Here is a 19,705-nt window from a genome sequence, read left to right as displayed (position 1 = left end):
GTCCTGATCTGGGGAAAGCTGATGATTTTGATAAATGAAATCAAGTACCAGGGAGAACTTGGCTGAGCCATTACATGGTTTTTAATGGAATAATTAGTTCCAGAATTTGGCCACGAATGCTGGCTCCTGTGAAGGGAGAAGGACTGCTTTGAGAGGTGTTTTCCCTTAGGTCTTCTGGTTTCCTTCCCTCTCTTCATCCCTAAAGGAGGAGCGATCCAGGCTGGCCTTGGATGCTCCTGCTGGAGCCATGTGTGCCGGTGCCTTCAGGCTCGGCTGCCCATCTCAGCTCATGTGCTGAAAAGTGGCCTCTCTCATGGCATCGTCCCATGGATCCCTGGCTGAGAGCAGTTCCAAGTAAGCACTTTGCTGCTGTTTCTCAGGGCTTGCAGCTGCAACATTCATTACTTAGAACTGCAGCCACACTGCGGCCTCCCCTGCTTCACAGAGGTGGCTGCGCTGCCTTGACCAGGAGCTCAGCTGAGTGTGACTAATTATCTCGAAGACCATGTCGGCTATTTTGATTCCAGGTCCAGATTCATCGCCGTGGTGACTGAGATGAGGGATTAGCTGTGGTCTCCCTTGGAGCAGCTATTTTGGGGAGTGGAGCGCTGCCGGCAGAGCTGGAGCTGCTGGAAGGGGCAGGCCGCTGGCTGCTCACCCACCAATGCATGAGCAAGAGGACTTGTAGATATTTTCCCTGCGTGGTTTTAGCTCCCTGTGGCCGAGGGACGGCTTGGCACGGTGGGCTTTGCAGGGCATCGGACGGGAGGGTGCTCTCTATGCCGAGCCGTGTCGCAGCTGTGGGTGTCACTCCAGCTGAGCCGGGTGCCTTCAGCCCAAATATATCCGTCCTGTGGTATATCTAAAACTCCAGGGAATGCTTTTCCAGCGCTGCAGGGAAGGAGGTCGCCGGTGTGGTTCTGTGCCTGCTGCTCTGACAGCTGGCGGTCCAGAAATGTGCCGAAGCTGCCAGCTCCCGGCACGCCTGGTACCCTGCCCGCTGCTACCCTGCCACGGGGCTGCGCTCGCAGCTGGGAATGTGCTCACGGCGCGTCTTCAGGGTCCTTATCCGTTATGTTACAGACAACAGGCTGAGCCATTATCTTCTGGTCCAGAGGAGGCCACGGAGACGTGAGGGCTGCAGCCCCTCTGCTATGAGGCCAGGCTGAGAGAGATGGGGTTGTTCAGCCTGGAGAAGAGAAGGCTCCAGGGAAACCTTAGAGCAGCTTCTAGTGCTGAAAGAGGCTTCAGGAAAGCTGGGGAGGGGCTTTTTATGAGGGCCTGGGGTGACAGGAGTAGGGGAAATGTCTTTAAATTGGAGGTGGGAGGTGTCCCTGCTCATGGCAGGGTTCGTGAAACTGGATGGGCTTTGAGGTCCCTTCCGACCCAAACCATTCTATGATCTTATTATCTCATTATCTACTTATTTAACTCTGGGTTTCCAGGTCCCTCTGGATGCCCTTTTAGCTCAGCCTCGCTGAGCTTCTTTTAATTAACAACGCAAAAGGAAAGCCTTGCATTGTGGTTGGCTTTTCTTCCCTTCTGAAGCAAGGCATTTCGGGAAGGTAGGAAAAAATCAAGATCCTTGTGGCAAAAGGGAGAGCTGTGAACCCCAGCCGGTATCCGTAGCGTCACACTATCCTTGAAACTCAACCCATTTCCATGGTGATGAGGAAAACCGTTTTAATTGTGGTTCATATTGAGTAGGGAAGGAAATATTTTGAGCTAATGAAAGCTGTCCTTTTCGGGGCAGGCTGCCCGGGCCCCTGCCCACAGCCGGCAGGGGGGAATGGCCTGGGAAAACCTGGGTTATTATTTTTTTAACAAAATCATCAAAGCTTATATTGCCGCTGCCTTTTAAGGCAGTTCTAAGGGTTTGTAGTGCTGGTATTTAATGCAAAACCACGGGAGAGGCGGGAGGGCAGGAGAAGGAGGTGGCCTGGGCACAGACTGTGTCTCCTTTCCCTCCCCCCTAGGGATTCACTGACCATCCCAGCGAGCTAAAGATGCCCCCATGCTCAGTGCTTCTCTGGCCCCGGGCATCCCTCATCTCACAGCACAGCGAGCCCCTGCGAGCTGCTGTTCCCAGCCAGTCCTCGCTGGGCTGCGGGGGATTTTTGGTGCCAGGAAGGCTTCCAGAGAAGCCCGAGCCCAGTTAGGAAAAGAGAACATGACTTGGAAACACTTCTCTTGAAAGCTGCTGAGCTTCTTGGAGTTGGGGGGGAAGTAGGATCAGTCTGAGCGCTCTGACCAGGACGTTTCTGCGCATACAACTTGCAAAAGGCAGGGAGAGATTTTAAACCCCTTTCCACGGGAGCAGAGGTGCCCGATGGAAAGGCTTTCGTCGCATCCTCTTGAGTCCAGATATCATCTTAATGAACCCCTTCGTTGGAGCCAGGTTTTGCAGCCTGGCTTTGGGTTGTTAGGAATAGCACCGAGCACGTAGCTTCAGGCTGCATTGGTTCTTCCTGGCCCTGGCAAACAGTGTTAAAAACACCTGCTCTTTTGGCTCCCTTTTGCTCCCTGGCAGGCTGGGGAGTCAGGGACGACCCTTCTGAGATGCCACAACGTGGGGCAGTGGCTGTGTGGGTTTCTGTCCTTGCCATCATCTCCAGGGTGGTCCCAGCTGCATCTGGGGGCTCCCTAAACGCCCAGCAGCAGGTGACAGCTCGAGCCGCAGTGGCAGAGCTGGTGGCGCACGGTGACGCAGCAGTTCTGCAGCTGCCGGGGTCACTGACACCGCAGTGTCTCCCAGCAGCAGCAGGGTCCCCACCTGGGCTGTGGTCCTGCAGACGGTGGGACATGGGGAACTGAGATTCCCTGGTGATTTTCTCCTGCTTGCAACAACATCATCTCTGGAGGCTTCGTTTTGGTAGCTCTGTGCCTTCTCGCTCAGCTGGAGGAGCTGGTGTTTAGGGAGCTGGAGGGGTGTCAGAAAGCCATAAGCTGGACTTTGAACTTCTCTCCAAAGACAGTTCTTGCTCTGCGACTGGGGGTTCCATCTCTCTGTGGACATCAGAAGTAGCAGGATCAGCCCTGCAGCTCCAGAGCTTGGCTCAGCTTTGTGTGGCAGGGGGAGGGTGTCCTCCTGCGCTGGCCTGTAGGGTGGCAAGAGGAGAGCAGAGCAGTCGTACTGGGTGGCAAAACACCCCCCCGTAAGGGGTTTCACCATCAGCACAAGCCGAATTCCCCAGCGGGACCGTGCTGGCATGGTGCTACAGCAATAATGCAGAAAGAGAGAGACCCAGACGCTGCTTTGGAGATGCAGTGGGATGAACATTCGCCACGACTGTGGTAGGGAAGAGCGCTCAGCCCCGGGTGTCAACACTGCTGCTCTCCCATGGGACTTGATCCCTTCTGACAGAGCATCGCAAGCAGCAGCCTGAGTCTGACCAGCTTGGTTTATCTGTACCCAGCAAAGGGATCCCTTTTCCAGGAGCATCTGAAGGTCCTCGGTGCCACGTGTCCTGGTGCTCTGCATGTGAGGGCAGAGGATGGATGGAGCCTCAGAGGAGCCTCTCTCCAACTATGAGACACAGCAGCTCAAGGCCCCTCAGGATGGACTCGGTCGGTGGCTGTTGGCACACGCGGCTCTGGATGGCCGAGTGTATTTAGGAGAAAAAAGTGGAGGACATTGAAGCGCTCGGCTGCAGTGCAGAGTTCGGCTTTGGGTTTGGTTGGGTCTCCCTCAGCCTGTGAAGGTCAGGCAGTGCTTTGTGGGAAGGGCAGGAATCTTCTGTTGACGGGCACTCCGACCTGCTTGGCCAGGAGCTCAGGACTCACTTCTGCACTTCTCGCTGCTGCAGATGCTTCCTTCTCCCTCCAGGCCCCTCCTGTTCGCTCCCTGTGGACGAGGCCGTCACAAAGACAAGGGGTCATGAATATAAAGGGACAAGAGACTTAGGGTGACTTAAGCGACAGCTGCAGACCCTCTGTCGGGATGGAGAGACCTTTTTCCACAGCTGGTTGTAGCCCCACGGCCAGCGTGGCTCCTCACCTCGACTCCATCCTCTCTGCAGCCGCTGCACATGGAGCCGCCTGAGCTCTGCTGCGTGGGTACAAAGTATGATCCCAATTAATCCTTCCATTTGCTGACACCATTGTGCTTCGGTTGCTCGCACGGCGTCACGTCTGACAATGGGAGCAGCTCTTCATCAAGGGGAGCGCGGGCCGAGCTGGGGAAGGGCTGCGCCAGCTGCCCCCTTCACTCATAAAACCAGCTTTTAGTCACATTTCACTTAACTCTTTCCCTGTTGTTCTTGAAGATGCTTCGGCTGCTGTGATCGGCCAAGGGTGCTGATGAGCAGGAAATGGTAATTGTGCACAGTGAGATGCTGAGCAGAAGCTGCTTTTAGCAGCTCCAGGCGCCCCGTTAATTAAATCACAGGGCTCCACAGGGTCTCCCTTCGGTGCTGCCGTGTGCCCACAGGCACGGCAAAGCAGCCAGCATGGAAACACAGCTAAGGAGACACAGAGAGGCTGCGGCGTGGAGCTGGGCAGCTGCTTAGGGAATACTTCTTGCCCCAGGCAGTTTTTTTAATTGAATGGTTGGGTTTTGGTCAGCGCTGGCTCTCCAGGATTTGATGTGAGTCACTGGGATGGGGGGGAACTAGATCTACTTAGTTTTTGATAGGCATGGGCAATTTTAAAGCAGGTGGGATTTGAAACCGTGTCCTGGGCTGCATCCAAAGCAGCAAGGCCGGCAGGGCGAGGGAGGGGATTCTCCTCCTCTGCTCTGGCGAGACCCCCCCCTGGAGCCCTGTGTCCAGTTCTGGAATCCCAAGCATAAGAAAGATATGGAACTGTTGGAACAGGTCCAGAGGAGGCCACGGAGATGATCCAAGGGCTGGAGCACCTCTGTCATGAGGCCAGGCTGAGAGAGTTGGGGGTGTTCAGCCTGGAGAAGAGAAGGCTCTGGGGAGACCTTAGAGCAGCTTCCAGTGCTGAAAGGGGGAAGATTTAGATTAGACATTAGGAATAAATTCTTCTCGCTGAGGGTGGGGAGGCCCTGGCCCAGGTTGCCCAGAGCAGTGGTGGCTGCCCCATCCCTGGAGGGGTTCAAGGCCAGGTTGGATGGGGCTTGGAGCCCCTGATCCAGTGGGAGGTGTCCCTGCCCATGGCAGGAGGGTGGAACTGGATGGGCTTTGAGGTCCTTTCCAACCCAAACTGTTCCACAATTCTACAAGGGTAAATACACAATATTTTCCATTCCCTGGTTGCTCCCGGTGCCACCCGCCCCTCTCTCTGTTGCAGCACTTACGGGGAGCTGACAAACTGCACGGTGCTGATCGCCGAGAGGCTCGACTGCTACTGGCCCAACCGGCTGGTGGACGAGTTCTTCGTGGCCGTGCACAAGCAATACTTCAAGAACTGCTCTTCCTCCGGCCGGGCGCTCCACGATCCCCCCAACAGCGTCCTCTGCCCCTTCATCCTGCTGCCCGTCCTCGTCACCCTGATGATGACGGCGCTGGTGGTTTGGAGGAGCAAACGCAGCGAGGGCATCGTGTAAGGCCGCGGCGCCGCCGGAGCGGGATGGGGGGGCCCCCACCCTGGTATTTTGGGAAGATCCTGGCAGAGGAGCACCCTGGGATCCCAAGGCAGAGATGGTAACGCCACCGCTCCTCCCTCGCCCGGCCGTTTCCAAATAAATACGTTATCTAAGACTCAGTCGTGTGGCGAATGGGGATGCCGGTGCCGGCCAGGCTGCCCTGGCCGTGGGAAGCACGGCTCATCCCGGTGCCGGCATCACCGCGGCTCCGCTCAGCCGTGCCCAGCTGCCTCCATCCCAGCACCCCCAGCGTCACGTGCCAAAAAAGGGAAATTTTCCAAGAAAAAAAAGGGGGGAAAAAAGGGAAAAGGGTTTGTGTGCGTGAAATCCTGTTGGCCTCGTGGTGTTGGGAGGTGCCAGTGAGCGTAACCACGAGGCTGGCAGGGGGGTCTGGGCGCTACCCCGGGTGATGAAACCATCATGGCTTTTTCTTTTTGTCCCTTTATTTCCCACCAGGAAAGGTGCCTTTTTCCCCTGGCCAGGCCCATGTGGGGTGGGTTTTTCCTGGGCAAGGGGTGGAAGGTGGCAGTGGGAGCTCGGGGGCGCCCCGGGACACGGGAATAAGGTGCTAATCCTACCTAAATAAATACATTGATAAACCAGGTGCCAGTCTCTGGTATGAGTCCTCAGCGCTCGGCTCCTCTGTGGGGTGCAGGCGGATCCTGGGGGCCTCGAGGGTCCATGAGCAGGGTTGGTCCCGTTCCAACAGTTCCATCTCCTTCTTATGTTGGGTTGAATCGTTTCCGTTCCATCTCTGTGGGATGCGGAATGTGTTCTGGGCTCTGAGCGACACTGCTGCGGGACACAGACTCCTTACTGCATCCACTCCGAAGCAGTTCCTGCTGCTCCTCTGAAGGATCTCCCCGCCCAGGAGTTCAGAGAACACAGTTGGATAACAGGGCTTGAATTTACTTTCAGCAGATCCAGCAGCATCTGATCCTCCCTCCCCTCATCTGGCTCAGAAAGCCAGAGGTGGATTTATTAGAAGGAAAAAAAGTCTCCCTTTCATTACATTTTCACAGAAATAGATGTATAAAATAGAGATGATTTTGTTAATACTGCACATTTACTTAAGTTACAGATCAGCCTGCGTTCCTTTTAACTACTTCACGCAACAAATCGAAACAAAAAACCACTGCAGCCCAAACCGAAGCTGAAAACAAAAGCGTAAGAGCTCCCTCCGTGTGCCAGAGCGTACTTAGATTGAATATCATCCCGAATTCCAAGGCCAGCAGCAGAACTCCCTTCAGCGCCTGCGTTCGGGCAGGCCCCACGCCTCAGCTGAACGACTCTCGGACAAAGCTCGCGTTGTTCCTGCTCATCAAAGGCGACAGGATGGTGATTTGGTTCACAGGAGACCATTTTATTGCCAACTCCAAGTGTTCCAAACACGCGCCACCTTTGCCGTTTGGGGTTTTTTTCCCCCTTCCTCCCCCTCCAAACTAGGCAAGAGTTTAAAAAAAAGTGTAATTACAATTTTGAGAGTGATTTCTTTTACGTTCCCGAGCACGTCTCACTACCAGGCTATACAGTACAGTTCAGAAGAGTAAACATTTTAAAAGTAAGCAAACGACTTTTTTTTTTTCAACCAACAGACACAATTTCTGGCTGTATTTTTGCTGAACTCTCCTTTTAACATGGACAAGTTATGAAGTTGGGTTTCTTCTTCAGTACGACATGGACACGGGGCTGGTACAACCCGGGCTGGTGTTGGTGGTGTTGAAGTTAAGGATGACTCTAGCGCAGAAGCCGCGGTCCTGCCAGCCATCTCCCTTCATCATCTCGCGTAGCGCTTAATGTAATCTTCAACTTTATTCCGAAAGTCCTCCTGGAGGAAAGCAGAGCCACAGTTACCCCGAGTGCGTCAGGAAGGGACTCGCGTGGGACTGGGGTCAAATCTCCATCGGGGAAAAGACCCAGACCCGGCGCACGAGAGCTGAGGTGACGAGAACCGAGTCCTTGTGAGCAGGCGCCTGCACTTCACCGGGGACGGAGCTCAACCAAGGGTTTCCCACCTCCAGCTCTCAGCGTGGGTGCAAAGAGATGCTGGGGCTGGTGGCTCCAGCCACACAGTGAAGACCTGGCCGTGGTTCCAGAGAAGGAAGGGGAATTGTCCTTATCGGACGGAAGAGGCAAGGTTAGGGCTGGGAGCTGTGCACCCCGAGGCAGCCTCTGTCCCAAACGCTCGTCCCTGGTACAATACGGCAGCCACCGCTAATTAAGCTACATCAACCACTGCATTTTTTGGCATTTCTTACAGCCTGGAGAATTAAACGTTCCTCATTCGCATTGCTCACCTGTGGAGGGGCTCAAATGGAAGGTGCCCACACCTCCAACCCTCCACGGAAAACCCGCATCGCTGGAAAAGCACTTTCCTGCCGCGATCCTCACCCGAGCCGACACATGGGATGGATGCTCAAACGCGGTTTATGACCAAAACTACCACAGGTGTGGAAATGGCTCTTTAGGGAAACACCACCCACCGCCAGCAGCTCTTCCCAAGAGCGCAGCGGATCCGTGCCGTGGAAAAAATAAAGGCAGAGCATAAACTACAAGCACACACTGCAGGAAATCACTGTGAGATGCCTGACACCTCAGCATCGGGCAGGAGGAGCCTGGGTGTGGAGAGGAAGCCCATGAGAACAGAAACCAACAACTCTTTAGGGCTGCAGAAATCCTTTTAAATCAGATTTCAGATACCAGGCAACTTCTATCCTTTAACGACAATAATGATAGCCAAGTATCATGTTGAAGTGGTTTGAGTAACTACTTATAAACAAAGCATTTGTTAGAGTGGTTCCCAGATCGTGAGCTGCCTCAAGCAAAAAGAATCTCCAGGTACCTCGAGTCTGTTAAAATATCACAGAATCATAGAATTGTTTGGTTGGAAAAGATCTCTGAGATCGTCAAGTCCAACCGTTCCTGTCCTAAAACCAGATCCCTGAGCACCTCATCTGCCCCTATTTTAAACCCCTCCAGGGATGGTGACTCCACCACCTCCCTGGGCAGCCTCTGCCAGGGCCTGAGAACCCTTTCGGTGAAGAATTTTTTTTCTGATGTCCAATCTGAACCTGCCCTGGTGCAATTTAAGCCCCTTCCCCAGCTCCGCTCCCTTCTCTGGACACACCCTTCCACCCAGCTTAGTGTCACCCGTGAACTTCCTAAGGGTACATTCAATCCCTTCACCTGGGGAACTGGTCTCCGGACTAGGAAACGCTGCTGGACATGCCACAGGGCCACTGTCTGGGCAGTATCTGAGAGGAAAGAGCTCAGAGCATCCTCAGCTCTTTCACCTGTCCCTTTACGAGGTTTTCAAATGGGAGGATGGGCTCTCGCACTGACTTAACAGAAGCAGGAGCTCAGCGAAGAGGCAGGCTCCAGAAATCCATGGAACTGACAGCATTTGTGAGAGTGTTAACCCTGCACGTGAACCTGGTGCTGAACAGGAGGCACTTCTCGACGTGCACATCTGTTTGTGTGCAGCACTGAATAATCAGCGGCAAAAGAAATCATCAGAGCGGCACGTGTCCTGCATGATGAGGAGGCGCACGCAAAATCCTGCCAGAATGCTGAGGGAAAGAAGAGGGACTCGCTTTGCAGGAGAGGGGCTGGAGACACGTTCACCTGAAATGTGGTGAGGGGGCTGGAGAACAGGCCTGATGAGGAGCGGCTGAGGGAGCTGGGGGTGTTTAGCCTGGAGAAGAGGAGGCTGAGGGGAGACCTCATTGCTCTCTACAACTACCTGAAAGGAGGTTGTGGAGAGGAGGGGGCTGGTCTCTTCTCCCAAGTGACAGGGGACAGGACGAGAGGGAATGGCCTCAAGCTCCACCAGGGGAGGTTCAGGCTGGACATTAGGAAAAAATTTTTCACGGAAAGGGTCATTGGGCACTGGAACAGGCTGCCCAGGGAGGTGGTTGAGTCACCTTCCCTGGAGGGGTTTAAGGGATGGGTGGACGAGGCGCTAAGGGACATGGTTTAGTGATTGATGGGAATGGTTGGACTCGGTGATCTGGTGGGTCTCTTTCAACCTGATTATTCTATGATTCTATGATAATTTGCCTTCTGACCACACTGTAGATCACTTCCTTCACAAATTTCCAGATAAAAACACATATGGAGCAAGCAGTGTACAAAACTGCCCTTGGATTCTCCTTGCAGTGGGTAGTGGGGAGGGATGGGGCTTGGGTTTCCATCTGGGAGCAGGACCTGCTGCGTTGCCTTGCTTAGGGCAGAGGGTTCTGTGCTGGGTGCTCCTCCAGGAGACAGATCCCCTCTGCACAGAACACTCCTGCAGGATTCAGGCACCCAAACTGGGCACCGGCCTCGCATGCAGTGCAGGAAATTGAACTCGGACAACGCTAGGATGCCCTGAGCCATCCCCTCACACAGCACAAGCATGAGGTGATACGATTCAACAAACACCTTCTACACACCTTTAAATGGAAGGAAAGGTACCTGATGATCAGTTTGGAACAGGAAACGAATAAAAATACTTCATCATAACCCTAAGCACACTCCAAAAGAGCAGAGCAGCGCCTCCCCAGCTCCTGCTGTGTCCTAAGAGGCAGAGATGCAGCTCAGTGAGGAGCAAGGGCCTCACCGGCCTCACCAGGCTGCAGCACAGACCCCTGCCCCAATCCTATCCCAGTCCTCACCCAGGATAAGCAAGACCAAGCTCTCAAAGGGCTCAGTTCTCAAAGAGAAAAAACCATCGGAACCAGCCCCACAGCAGCCCAGCCCAGGCTGCGGGGAGGAGAGCCCCGAGCACTGCTGGCCAAAGCCTCGCCTCGTTCGGTGAAACCACACGGGAACAATCAGTCAAAGGGAAATTCAAACTCTGCCAGTGGATGAAGAGCGTGGAATATAAACTACAACGTATTTCACATCATCATTAGCTGAAAACCAGGTTCCTGCACAGACCATGAAGTTAAAACACACATCCCAGAACTGCCCTTGGGGGCTTCTTTGTACTTAAACAAAAAAGTTTTGTTTATACAAAGAAGTTTAACAAATATCCCTAAAGCAAATAAATATATACATGTGCACAGATTTCTAAGTAAGAACTCTGGCCAAAGACATCCATTTCAAACAACTTAACTGGTTTTGTGGTTTTCACTTGTACTTATCACGCTGACTGGTAAAGTATGTGCAATGATTTCCATTAATGAATCATTAAAAAGGAAAAATCTAATTAGCTTTAGATAACAAAACCATAGTGGCTGACATAAGAACAATTCACAGAACCACAAAATTGTTTATATTGGAAAAGATATTTAAAATCATAGAGTGGTTTGGGTTGGAAGGGACCTCAAAGCCCATCCAGTTCCAACCCCCGGCCACGGGCACGGACACCTCCCACCTCAATGCCTCATCCAACCTGGCCTTGGACACCTCCAGGGATGCCATGACTTCTCTGGACAACCTGGGCCAGGACCTCACCACTCTTATTGTGAAGAATTTCTTCCTAATGTTTAATCTCAATCTTCTCTAAAGTCTCCCCAGAGCCTTCTCTTCTCCAGGCTGAACAACCCCAACTCTCCCACAGAGCAGCTCTCCCCAAATGTCCTGATAGCAGAGGGGCTCCAGCCCTCGCATCATCTTCCTGGCCTCCTCTGGATGTGTTCCAACAGCTCCATGTCCTCCTTATGCTGGGGACTCCAGAACTGGACATGGGGCTCCAGGTGAAGCCAAGTGTCCACCAAGTTGTTCCTAGAAGCTGTTCGACACTGAAGGCACAAAGAACCCCCAGACTGGTGATTTATCACAAGTTCTGTACCTCTGAGGAGCACTTGGGAAAGGATACGGAGGTGACTACGGAAACAAAAGGAGAACAGCCCCCTAATACCCCAGAACAGAATCCCTGCCTACGCTTGTACAGGCATCTTGAAGCACACATGCAAGATCTGGGCACCCTTCTGAAAGCCAGGGCTTGACTCAATTTGGCACCTCTACGAGAGGAGGCTTTCTTCTTTCAACAATTTATACCGATGAACTCCTTATTAAGCTTTTAATTTGAAAAAGAAAGCTCCACTCAACTCCAAAGCAAACACAAGACTTGTCTGAGACAGCTACCAGGGAGGTCTGGAAAAGCTGGAATGGAAACTATCTCAGGAATTAATTTTTTAATTTATCTAAAACAAATGCATGTATAAGAATTCACAGTGAAACCACCCCAAACAAAGCAGATTTAGCTCGTTATCCTTAATATACCCACCTCAAAAGTCAACATGGCCTAGTGAAGGTCCTGCACCTGGGTCGGGGCAATCCCCAGCACTGTTACAAGCTGGATGGAGGATGGGTTGAGAGCAGCACTGAAGAGAAGGACTTGGGGTGCTGGGGGATGAGAAGCTCAACGTGAGCCAGCAGCGTGTGCTTACGGCCCAGGAAGCAACCGTGTCCCGGGCTGCATCCAAAGCAGTGGGACCAGCAGGGTACGGAGGGGATTCTCCATCTTTACTCTCGTAAGACCCCACCTGGAGCCCTGAGTTCAGTTCTGGAGTCCTCAGCACAGGGAGGACATGGATCTGTTAGAGCAGGTCCAGAGGAGGACACAAAGAAGATAATCCTGGCCATGCTGGCCAGAACCTGCAGGAAAACGCATGGAGTATCGCATCTTCCCCCCAGTTGTGACTGCAGCCACCCAGGCATGGGGACAAACCCTGAGCCACCTTCCAACTGTTTAGATTTACATCAGGTAATTTTCAAATGGAGACAAAAGATCAAACAAATACTCGATTTTTGTGTGGCATCGTGTCCTTCCCTCCTCTGTGTTAAACAAGTAAATTGTTTTCATAATAATAATTTTAAGAAGCTCTATTTTAACAAAATTTTAATCCAAAGTTTACCACTGAAGTTAAATTCCAAATAATTTTTGCCAGGATCTGACTTACGGTTTTACTTTAAAGTGTTCGGTAAACGGGTCTTCGGAACAGTAGGAGCCAAGGAAAAATCAGCTGATTACTCAGCTCCAACGATTTGGGAGGAGGATGTAATAACCAGGTAGGTTTACCCATTAGCCCTATGAATTAGATTTAAAGGACCTTTTCTTTCGTTTCCATCCAGCAGGAAATAATGAGGATTCACGCCCACCAGCCCCCACACGCCCACTCCTATTTAAAAATGGAGCTGAATGAAATCCTGGAGGAATACAAAGTTCTCCAGCATGATGTGATTCTCCAATTCACCTTCCTGCCGTGCTATCATTTCCCTGCCATTGTTTTATTTAGCTAAGTCTCAGCGCTGTCTGAAAAATTTTCCAAGTCATAGAACTACAGAATGTTTGAGATGGAAGAAACCTCAAAGCCCATCCAGTTCCAACCCCTTGCTGCGGGCAGGGACACCTCCCACTGGACCAGGCTGCTCCAAGCCCCATCCAGCCTGGATTTGCACACCACCAGGGATGGGGCAGCCACAGCTTCCCTGGGCAACCTGGGCCAGGGCCTCACACCCTCAGCGTGAAGAATTACTTCCTAATGTCTAATCTAAATCTTCCCCCTTCCAGTTTAAAGCCATTCACCCTCATCCTATGACTCCAGGTCCTTGTAAAAAAGCCCCTCCCCAGCTTTTCTGGAGTCCCTTTCAGCACTGGAAGCTGCTCTAAGGTCTCCCTGGAACTATCTCTTCTTCCACTCGTGAGGATGCCACTCATTCCCAAGAGAGGACACGTCCTTGGGATCAGAGATCTGAATGGCTAAATTACAAGCACAGAGGAATGGGAGCTGCCTCAGCCTGGTGAGGGGGGTTTTGCAAGTCACACTCTACTCAGCTCAAAGGATATTCAGACAAACCTGAGCGGGCAGGAGAGGCACCTTGGGGACTCGGCTTAAGGCGTTCAGGCTCCATGTTTGCACTCAACAACCTCCCCGCTGCTTCCATTTTAAATCCACACATATTTTGAAAGAATTCAAAGCAAAAGCTTTCCTTTCGAGCACTTATTTGCCTACGGCACATAAAACAAATGCTTTAAAGCATCTGCGTTTCTTCCACATTTCCATCGTTACCTCAGCAAGTCAAAACCATCTGCAAAAGCTTCAGCAACGTTGCTGGGCCTCAAAGAGGCCCCCATCCATAATCAAATTGTTAGGAAAAGAGGGATAACGGTTTCTATAAATACTTCTAGCATTAGAAACAATGGTTTTCCTATTCTACATCTGTTAGCACAATTAGCAACTGTGCTGCTGCTCATTTGCACAGGCTATTTAATGTACTCACTGGGAAAAGGCTTCAAAGGCTGAAACATGGACACAGAACATAAAGTGGGGAGGCAAACCACGAAAAACTCCAATGCGGTTCTCTAAAAGCAAGAATACTGAAAAAAAACACCCCACAATATGTATTCTATTGTGGCTGCAATAGTTTTAGTGAGAGCAACAAACACCAAGCAGGGTGGTTGGGTGTGAAAAGGATGAGAAGGTTTTACAGCAATAAACATGGAAATAAATAAATGCAGTGACTCACAGGGCAAATCCTTACAAAAAGATGGGTTTGGACTGGGATGGTACTGTTGTTCTTAATAAGATAGTTAAGCTGTAATCAGAGAGTAATAAAAACCCCACAACAACAATTAAACCGCTTCCAAAAAAAGCACATCAAGCTTGAAAGCCTTTCAGAGCTAAATTCTTTCCCAGTGTGGTAAAGCTTGAAAAGCCAAGGTTCACCTCCTATGTAGCAGAACATGTTCCTCCCTCGAGAAGCTCCTTCTGATGCTCACCCACTCCTAAACCATAAATGTGGTGTCCACAAGCTGGAGACCCATTCTGATTTCTTCCCTACCCCTCCAAATCCAGAGCTCTGGAGGGCAAAGGTGACGATGCACACACTGCTGATGTCTTCGGGTATCACCACGACACACGCGCATCCCCCCATCAGCACAAAGTGGAATCGTTGCGTGGAGCAGCTGACATCTGATCTGAGCAGCGGCTGCAGACATCAGGAAAGCAAGGCTGTGTGTTCTGGATCAGTTACAAGTTCTGTGGGATTCATTACAAACAAGGGACCAGAATCACAGAATCGCTGGGTTGGAAAAGACCTCCAGGATCATCGAGTCCAACCATTCCTATCAATCACTAAACCATGCCCCTCAGCACCTCATCCACCCGTCCCTTAAACCTCTCCAGGGAAGGTGATTCAACCACCTCCCTGGGCAGCCTCTGCCAGGGATCAATGACCATTTCTGTGAAAAATCTTCTTCTGATGTCCAGCCTAAACCTCCCCTGGAGGACCTTGAGGCCATTCCCTCTCGTCCTGTTCCCTGTCTCTTGGGAGAAAAGGCCAGCACCCTCCTCTCCACAACCTCCTTTCAGGTAGTTCTAGAGAGCAATGAGGTCTCCCCTCAGTCTCCTCTTCTCCAGGCTAAACACCCCCAGCTCTCTCAGCTGCTCCTCGTAAGACTTGTTCTCAAGCCCCCTCACCAGCTTCGTTGCTCTTCTCTGGACGCGCTTCTTCCAGAGAAGGAGTTTGCTTACCCAGCGAGGACAAGTTTGCCTGGCCAAAGGTGAGTGTACACTTCAATTCCTCAGCTCTGCTTCATGGGTGTATTTAATTAGAACAATTCTTCAAGGTTTCATAACAGCTTTCAGAAGAAATCAGGAAGTAGATACTCGATTCTGTGTCCAGGAATAAATGCAGGTTTCTTATTTTACTTGAAGAAGGCTAAAAAAACCCCTCATGCTTTCATCACATCACAGTTTTGTACCGTTAGACATGAAAAACAGCACTCTTGAAAATGTTCAGAAACAGCTCCTTCCTATTAAGAAGAGAGATTTGCGGATGCCAGGGGCTGTTGCAGGGCTATCCATTTAAACAAGGGAACCAGGTTAAGTGGAAAACCTCATCCCAGCCAGTGGACAAAGGCCTATCCTGGTGCAAGAGAAGCTCAAAGGTGAATAAAGCAGCACAGCAAGGATGAGACTACATTAATTTAAGCAACACACTGACTCAAATACTCTACAATGCAAACAATGACAAAAATGAGGGCCTGACAAAGGCAGCATGAAGCAAACAATGAGAGCAAGATCTGGGCTTGCCTCCCTCTGTCAGCTCTAAGAGATCCCTGTCTTGACAAGTACTTAACAGCCTTTCTGCCAGCTCTCTCCCTTGGGCTAAGAGCCAACCAAGTTGTTGACAAAGCCCAGCACTGAACAAGTTGAAGATGAAAACATATTGATTTGCATCCTAAATTCTTGGATTCAGGTCACAGATCAGGAGCCGGAGGAGTTCGTGGAGGCGCAGAACTATCTTGGTAGCTCTTTCCAAGTCACCCCTGAAAGAGCAGGGGGAGAAAATGCTCACAGAATGGGTCACAAGAATGGAGACGGCTGTCTGGACTGGAGAAAACTGCTGTGTGCTTGCAGTACAAAGGGGAGCGCTGGGAAGAAAGTGAGGTTGGCACTCCAGCCAAAGACGCTGCAAGTCCTCAAAAAATCATAGAATCGCTTGGCTGGAAAAAGCCTTTGAGATTATGGAGTCCAACCCTACCTGTCCACTACTAAACCAGATCCCTGAGCACCTCATCTGCCTGTCTTTTAAACCCCTCCAGGGATGGGGACTCCACCACCTCCCGGGGCAGCCTCTGCCAGGGGCTGAGAGTCCTTTTCAGTGAAGAAATTTTTCCTGATATTTAACCTAAACCTCCCCTGATGCAACTTGAGGCCATTCCCTCTTGTCCCATTGCCTGTCACTTGGGAGAAGAGCCCAGCACCCACCTCGCTACAACCTCCTTTCAGGCAGTTGTAGACAGCAATGAGGTCTCCCCTCAAGCCTCCTTTTCTCCAGGCTAAACAATCCAAGCTCCCTCAGCTGAGGGAGGCTTGTGCTCTAAACCCTTCCCCAGCTCCGTTCCCTTTCTCTGGATGCGCTCCAGCTCCTCAATGTCCTTCTTGGAGTGAGGGGCCCAAACTGAACACAGGATTTGAGGTGCGGCCTCACCAGTGCTGAGAGCAGGGGAAGGATCACTGCCCTGCTTCTGCCAGCCACACCGTTTCTGATCCAAGCCAGGATGTTGTTGGCCACCTTGGCCACCGCTGGCTCATGTTCAGTTGCTGTCAACCAACACTCCAGGTCCTTCCCCTCCAGGCAGCTTTCCAGCCACTCCTCTCCGAGCCTGGAGTGCTGCACGGGGTTGTTGTGACCCAAGTGCAGGACCCGACACTTGGCCTTTGTTGAACCTCATGCAATGACCTGAATTGTAGCAATCACGTTTCACAAAACACTTCTTACACTAATAACTTTCAATAACAGAATCTTCTTATTGCTCATACAGGTACATAGAAACCTCTGTATCACCTCAAATCCTTCTCTTCTGCAGCCTCAGCAAGCTCTTAGGAACCTTCTTTGTCAATCTGATTTCTTACCAAGACTTAGCTTCAGAATAAGTCCAAGATCACATGGAAGAATAAAAGCAGAGAAGGAGAAACACAGTTTACAGAGGAACTGAAACCAACTGAAATCCATAAGGGGTAACCCAAAGAGATGTGCACACATTGTGAAACGAACAGCAGAAAGCATGCAGGCAGATGCTTTACAGTTTCACACTGGGTTTTAAGATGCCACTCTTTGTGTGGATGTTGAGAATTAATAATGCAAGATAAAGAAGGAGCAGCTTCAAAGCCTTGACCCTCAATTATTCCTTAAGCTATCTTAATAGCAGATACTTCTGTATTGCTGGAGTAAGAGCCAGCAGTGCTGAGAATGAGAAATGCAAAAATCCCCAAAAATTAATGTCTGATTGCTAATTACTGCAAAAGCGGCTAAATATGAAGAGGAAAAAAGACAAATGCAAGTAAAAATATGCATCAGTATGGAGGCCTGGAACTCCCCACAGTGTCTGAATAGCTTGCAGGTGGTCCTCTTTAGCAGAATAATGCCTCAGCCTCACTCAATAAGCAAGATTGTTTGCAACCCACATAGTTTTACCCATGCAGCTTGGGAATACCCAGCACAACTGACCCAGGGCTTTAAAAGACATTCAGCAAGCAGACAGCACAATCTGATCTGCAGACTATCGTTCCTGCTCCCTCCCTTCCAGTACCGCTTTGCCTTGGTGCACCTCACCACCTCCTCTCTCCCACAAGAGGGTTCCTCACCCTCCTGGAGCCCTTTTGGGTGGCACCCAGGTCTCCTTGTCATCAGCCCAGGGAAAGGCAAAGCACATGGTCTGCTCCATGCTGCACGTGCCCGTGACAACAGCCCAGCAGGAGCAAGTCCTGGCTGAGCTCACATGGGACGCTTCCCTGGTGGCTCATTCACAAACCACCCTCTCTTTACTGCTGCGGTGGCTCCTGTGACAGTTATGGAACTGGACAGAAAGACTCTGCTTCTCTGTCAAATTTTATGTGTGTGTGTGTGTGTGTTCAGGGATTGAGGCGGAGGCTATGATGCAGGAAGGGGATTGAAGATGGCATCGCTGCATGAGCCTTACTCCTTTACAAAAAAAGCCTGAAAAGCAATTTAATTCCTAAAGGTTTGCTTCAGCAGAGCTCCAAGACAAGCAGATGGACAAGATAAATGGACAGCGAGGCAGATGCAACCAGTGGAACTGCTGGGCTCAGAGAGTCTGATCAACGACACAGAGTCCTACTGGAATACTCAAGGGGTTCATACTGGGGCCTCATCATTAATGTTTAACTGTATCATAATGTAACCTCTTCATTAATGACCCGCATGAGGGTGCAGAGTTGCTGATGATAAAAACTGAGAGGAGTGGCTGAAACCCCAGATCAGCATGGTGCCATTCAGAAGAACCTCGACAGGGTGAAAAACTGAACAGAGAGGAACCTCATGAAATTCAACAGGGGAAACACAGAGTCTTACCTGTGAAGCACATGCTGGGGGGCTGACTTTCAAAGAAAGACCTTGGGGTTCTAGTGGTCACCAAGCCAAAGACTAGCATCCTGGGCTGTACTATGAAAAGCATGGCAGCAGCTCAAGGGAGGACTAGATGATCTCCAGAGGTCCCTGCCAACTCCAGCGACTCTGACTCTGAAAAACCTTCTGAAAACATCTCAAGGATGGAATGCTGGGAAAACTATGGTTACAGAACAAACAACCTTTCTAATTTAATTCAGAACCACTGTTTACGTGGTTACACTGGGTAAAGCAAGAAAGAATAAACACATGTTTCTATCAAGACCTTTAACATTAAAAACATACACTTATTTTCATGTAACCTAGCAAAGTTTTCCATTGTCTCTCTACTCAATTTCATCATTATTCATCATTTTATATTTCCTCAAATTATTCTCCTGCTGTTACATGAATATTAGTTTGACAGCCTCCAACCAGATCCAACTTCTATCACACAACTGAAGGGACAGCAAACAGAAATCCTTCACACTCAACAGCGGCACCAAGGTTGACACATGTATCCATACCACTGACGCACCAAACACCAGAACATTTTGTTAAATGCATAATTTTCAGTTTGAGGAATGGAGGAGGGAGGTGTCGGGCTTGTCAATTCCTTTCCTCTCAGCTCCACAGAAATTCTTTTGTTCTACATCTAATTACTATTATCTCAGATTCCAATATGTTCAAGACCAGATTGTTTAGCTTATAATGTATGGATGGATTCCCCTTCTTCCCCATCCCAATTACAGTTTTACACTGCAGGAAACTTTAATCAAAAAATCACTTTAAACTGAAGTGCCTGCAGGTCTGTATCTCTCCTCACAATAATTTACATGAATCATGTTAAACTGATTGCTTTTAACGATCAAGGCAAAAACTTTCTTCTCCTTTTCATCTGTTTTAGCAGCGATCTGTACTTTATTGCCCTTCTGACGGACCAGGAGCAGGGCAGTGATTGTGCCCCTACACTCAGCACTGGTGAGGCTGCACCTCAAATCCTGGGTTCAGTTTTGGGCCCTTCACTCCAAGAAGGGACATTGAGGGGCTGAAGCGCCTCCAGAGAAGGGGAACAGAAACGGGGAAGGGCTGGAGAACAGGGGCAGCTGAGGGAGCTGGGGCTGTTTAGCCTGGAGAAAAGGAGGCTGAGGGGAGACCTTATCACTGTCTACAACTCCCTAAAAGGAGGTTGTAGCGAGGTGGGTGCTGGTCTCTTCTCCCAGGTGACAGGACCAGAGGAAATGGCCTCAAGTTGCATCAGGGGAGGTTTAGATTGGACATCAGGAAAAATTTCTTCACGGAAAGGGCTCTCAG

General features: G+C 50.6%; 2 protein-coding genes across 3 annotated transcripts in view; one reads left to right on the top strand and one right to left on the bottom strand.

The window, feature by feature from the left end:
- The window catches only part of LOC138722420 (RNA-binding protein 44-like), a 40,571-nt gene extending 34,425 nt beyond the window's left edge, over window positions 1-6,146 (top strand). Inside the window, exon 14 of the mRNA XM_069860494.1 lies at window positions 5,254-6,146. Within this exon, the coding sequence (XP_069716595.1) occupies window positions 5,254-5,509 (256 nt within the window). The 3' untranslated portion in view covers window positions 5,510-6,146. The remainder of the gene's footprint in view (window positions 1-5,253) is intronic.
- A 435-nt stretch (window positions 6,147-6,581) lies between these two features.
- UBE2F (ubiquitin conjugating enzyme E2 F (putative)) overlaps window positions 6,582-19,705 on the bottom strand; it is an 80,133-nt gene continuing 67,009 nt past the window's right edge. For both annotated transcript variants that reach the window (XM_069860636.1, XM_069860637.1), the window contains one exon: window positions 6,582-7,376. In XM_069860636.1, coding sequence (XP_069716737.1) covers window positions 7,326-7,376 — 51 coding nt within the window. In that variant the 3' untranslated portion in view covers window positions 6,582-7,325. The remainder of the gene's footprint in view (window positions 7,377-19,705) is intronic.

The sequence above is a fragment of the Phaenicophaeus curvirostris genome, chromosome 7 (genome assembly GCF_032191515.1).
Source record: "Phaenicophaeus curvirostris isolate KB17595 chromosome 7, BPBGC_Pcur_1.0, whole genome shotgun sequence".
In the NCBI taxonomy this organism is placed as follows: Eukaryota; Metazoa; Chordata; class Aves; order Cuculiformes; family Cuculidae; genus Phaenicophaeus; species Phaenicophaeus curvirostris.
This window is presented reverse-complemented; position numbering and strand designations above follow the sequence as displayed.